General features: G+C 47.3%; 1 protein-coding gene across 1 annotated transcript in view; it reads right to left on the reverse strand.

Annotated features, from left to right (window-relative positions):
• Positions 1-4,505, reverse strand: part of plcxd2 (phosphatidylinositol-specific phospholipase C, X domain containing 2) — an 11,008-nt gene extending 6,503 nt beyond the window's left edge. Inside the window, exons 1-2 of the mRNA XM_062521570.1 lie at positions 4,248-4,505; positions 3,219-3,685 (exon numbers count right to left, since the gene is read on the reverse strand). Coding sequence (XP_062377554.1) covers positions 3,219-3,685; positions 4,248-4,347 — 567 coding nt within the window. The 5' untranslated portion in view covers positions 4,348-4,505. The remainder of the gene's footprint in view (positions 1-3,218; positions 3,686-4,247) is intronic.
• Positions 4,506-4,763: the final 258 nt, after the last annotated feature.

Genomic DNA, 4,763 nt, shown 5'->3' on the forward strand with positions numbered 1-4,763 from the left:
TGCATATAGACCAGCTCCTCCTGTATCTACTGCATATAGACCAGCTCCTCCTGTATCTACTGCATATAGACCAGCTCCTCCTGTATCTACTGCATACTAGACCAGCTCCTCCTGCATACTAGACCAGCTCCTCCTGTATCTACTGCATATAGACCAGCTCCTCCTGTATCTACTGTATACTAGACCAGCTCCTCCTGTATCTACTGCATATAGACCAGCTCCTCCTGTATCTACTGCATATAGACCAGCTCCTCCTGCATATAGACCAGCTCCTCCTGTATCTACTGCATATAGACCAGCTCCTCCTGCATATAGACCAGCTCCTCCTGCATACTAGACCAGCTCCTCCTGTATCTACTGCATATAGACCAGCTCCTCCTGCATACTAGACCAGCTCCTCCTGTATCTACTGCATATAGACCAGCTCCTCCTGCATATAGACCAGCTCCTCCTGTATCTACTGCATATAGACCAGCTCCTCCTGTATCTACTGCATATAGACCAGCTCCTCCTGTATCTACTGCATATAGACCAGCTCCTCCTGTATCTACTGCATATAGACCAGCTCCTCCTGCATACTAGACCAGCTCCTCCTGTATCTACTGCATATAGACCAGCTCCTCCTGTATCTACTGCATATAGACCAGCTCCTCCTGCATATAGACCAGCTCCTCCTGTATCTACTGTATACTAGACCAGCTCCTCCTGTATCTACTGCATATAGACCAGCTCCTCCTGTATCTACTGTATACTAGACCAGCTCCTCCTGTGTCTACTGCATATAGACCAGCTCCTCCTGTATCTACTGCATATAGACCAGCTCCTCCTGTATCTACTGCATATAGACCAGCTCCTCCTGTATACTAGACCAGCTCCTCCTGTATCTACTGCATATAGACCAGCTCCTCCTGTATCTACTGCATATAGACCAGCTCCTCCTGTATCTACTGCATATAGACCAGCTCCTCCTGTGTCTACTGCATATAGACCAGCTCCTCCTGTATCTACTGCATATAGACCAGCTCCTCCTGTATACTAGACCAGCTCCTCCTGTATCTACTGCATATAGACCAGCTCCTCCTGCATATAGACCAGCTCCTCCTGTATCTACTGCATATAGACCAGCTCCTCCTGTAGACCAGCTCCTCCTGTATCTACTGCATATAGACCAGCTCCTCCTGCATATAGACCAGCTCCTCCTGTATCTACTGCATATAGACCAGCTCCTCTTGTATCTACTGCATACTAGACCAGCTCCTCCTGCATATAGACCAGCTCCTCCTGCATATAGACCAGCTCCTCCTGTATCTACTGCATATAGACCAGCTCCTCTTGTATCTACTGCATACTAGACCAGCTCCTCCTGCATATAGACCAGCTCCTCCTGCATATAGACCAGCTCCTCCTGTATCTACTGCATATAGACCAGCTCCTCTTGTATCTACTGCATACTAGACCAGCTCCTCCTGCATATAGACCAGCTCCTCCTGCATATAGACCAGCTCCTCCTGTATCTACTGCATATAGACCAGCTCCTCCTGTATCTACTGCATATAGACCAGCTCCTCCTGTATCTACTGCATATAGACCAGCTCCTCCTGCATACTAGACCAGCTCCTCCTGTATCTACTGCATATAGACCAGCTCCTCCTGTATCTACTGTATACTAGACCAGCTCCTCCTGTATCTACTGCATATAGACCAGCTCCTCCTGTATCTACTGCATATAGACCAGCTCCTCCTGTATCTACTGCATATAGACCAGCTCCTCCTGTATCTACTGCATATAGACCAGCTCCTCCTGTATCTACTGTATACTAGACCAGCTCCTCCTGCATATAGACCAGCTCCTCCTGTATACTGCATATAGACCAGCTCCTCCTGCATATAGACCAGCTCCTCCTGTATCTACTGCATATAGACCAGCTCCTCCTGTAGACCAGCTCCTCCTATATCTACTGCATATAGACCAGCTCCTGTCCAGCTGTGCCACTGAGGAGAACAGAGTCCTGCAGCGGCTGATTAAAACGGCCCGGAGCCTCATCGGTGCCCCTCTAGAGCCTTGAGCACGTTTACTCCAGTAGGCTGCAGAGAAGAGCAGCAGGCCGCAGGGCGGACCCGCCACACTGGCTACATCCTGTTGACCCCCCCCCCTCACGCAGGTGTCATGCGCCCCCCCCCCACCCATCTATCTATCTATCTATCTATCTACCTACTACGCTACACACTGCCCAATACTGATAGTCAGGCTGCAGATGCATGATCATGTTCCGAACTGCACACTGTAGCCTTTGCTACCGTATGTGTGACGGCTTGGTGCACCAGACAGAGGAAGTGTGGTTAGGAGCCCTTATTCCACTCAGGCTCATGCTACACCACTCACACACTTAAATATATAAATAGCTGAATACTTACGCCTCCACAAACTATATTTAGACATAGTTTAGGTGAGTGTATGTGTGACAGTACAAAAGGTTAAAAAAGTACACACATTAAATTATAGTATGCAAGTAATAGTAGACTAGGCTGCATGTTTAATATCTTAGATTCTTCTCAATAAGCACTCTTTGCTTTGATGAGCCATGCACACACTCGGCATTTTCTCAACCAGCTGCAGGCAAACAACAGGAATGATTTTCTGTCCATCTTGAAGCAGTTCCGTAAATGTGGCGCACGGTGAAGCACAGCACTGGAATGCTAGATCTGGGAATACTGCGCATATCCAGAAGTGTACGGTGCTCTTGGGAAAAACGGAAAACTGTTCCATGATGAAGAGCATTCCAGACGCTCCAAGTTGGGCGAGGACAAGGATGGGTGTGTTTACGCCTTTACTATATTGGCTCCATTGATTAAAAAGCCAAAATGTTTTGATCAAGCACCTGGTGTTCTTCAGGGCTCAACACTCATTCATGTTGCACACTAGCTGGTGGTTTCTCATTCACTCATATGAGCAGACAAGCACTCCTGGCGACTTCATGAAGCTGGTTACAAGAATGGCAGCAAAGCTGTCATGAAGGTAAACAGCGGATACTTTAGAGTAATTTAAAACATGAAACATGTTTTACACTTATAGGAAACATTTGGACAGTTATTTTATGTAATGTCAGTTTTGTTATCTTCAGTAGTGTTCCACAATGTAGGAAATTGTAAAAAAATAAACAAGGATGAAAAGATGTGTCCAAAACAGGTAGTGTGCTGTAATTCATTAGACAACTCACCTGGTACTTTTGCTCCCACAGGTAGTTGAGCGAGATCTCCTCCACCACACAGATCTTGCACAGTTTGGAGCCAAACACCTCCTGTAGCATGCGAATGAGGTAGCGATGGTGCTCTTCGTCCATGGCGTAGTGGTGGTTGAAGTCCAGAAACACCACCTCCTTACGGTGAGCATTCAGGAAGCTGTTGATGTCATTGAGGCCATCGCGCACCTTGTGTCCAAACAGCCCGTGAATAAAGTAGATCTCGTGGCCCGGTTCTCCCGGCTTGGAGGACACGCGCAGGTCAAAGTAGCGGATCCCGCCATCCAGCTGTTCCTTGAAGGTGAGGTTCTGGGTCATGGACCACTTCTTCATGACCTTTTTAGCCAGTAGCCGGAACACCGCGGCCAGATGTTTGACCACAGCCTTCTGGTCAGGTCCCACGGGAGCCTTCTCATCCACCCAGAAAGTGAAAGAGTCGTGCGACCCTACAACAGGAGCGTCACTAAGGTCAGTTTACGGTTTCCAAGAGCCACCACACCAGAAACACTGTCTCACTATCATCGGACTATAAACTCTACTTCATGTATACCTGTGTTCAGGGTGAAATCCTAGTACAGAATGAAATAGGAGTACAGTAGCCTATATTACTGTGAAAACCTATTACTTAAATATTCATTACTCATATGAATCATTCCTCAGATGCACATATATTTGCAGCAAGTGTAAGGTCAGAGTCTATTTAACAAAGTGGGCTTTATTTGATTATTCCAACAGGCCTATTTAGTTTTGTTAATATAGGAGCATGAGAAAGATATTCTTGATCACCACACTGTACTGCAGGCCTAAGTCCTTACTAATGAAATTAGGTAAAGTTGTCAATTAGTCTATAGTCTACGTCTTTTAGATCTCCATCCCAAATGAACGTTTTAGTGAATGATCAAAAATGGTCAGTCGCACTGACCTCGTTTTAGGATTTAGTACAGCATATTGTATTCAGAGTACAAAGAAGATACAGGAATCAGGAATCTCTGAAATTGATTATGCTACCTGGCACAGCCAAATGCTTCAGAGGCATCGAGGTGAGTTTAGGGGCAAGGGAGCCCATCCAGTCGGCATTGGAGACATTGCCAGTGGGTCGGGTCTTCATGTTGCCTCAAGATTGAAGACCTCCAACGCCACACCGTGTCAGTAATTGAACATGTACGGATGGTCCAGCACCAATATCCACGCAACTCCAGAGAGGCTCACCCGTCGCGAAATCATCCTCAAAGTGTTGCTGTTGTACAGTACACTGGCTGCCTAGACATCCACCTGTTGTGCTCCTACCCGAGCCAAATGCCTGGTCGAGTCGTACACAGACATGCGCTAATGAGGGTAATCGGCTCAACCGCTGACACCACTCCCCGTCTCCACCCTCCTTGCATAAATTACAGCACTGCTTGGGCCGACCAATGCATCCCCAGATTATCCCCACCTTCTCCCCCGCACCTGACCATACGAGAGCCGCCAGATGGACTTTATACGGACTGACGTCAGAAATGGCTCACCGTTGTTTTACGCAGA

This window comes from Sardina pilchardus, chromosome 19, assembly GCF_963854185.1.
Source record: "Sardina pilchardus chromosome 19, fSarPil1.1, whole genome shotgun sequence".
Lineage (NCBI taxonomy): Eukaryota > Metazoa > Chordata > Actinopteri > Clupeiformes > Clupeidae > Sardina > Sardina pilchardus.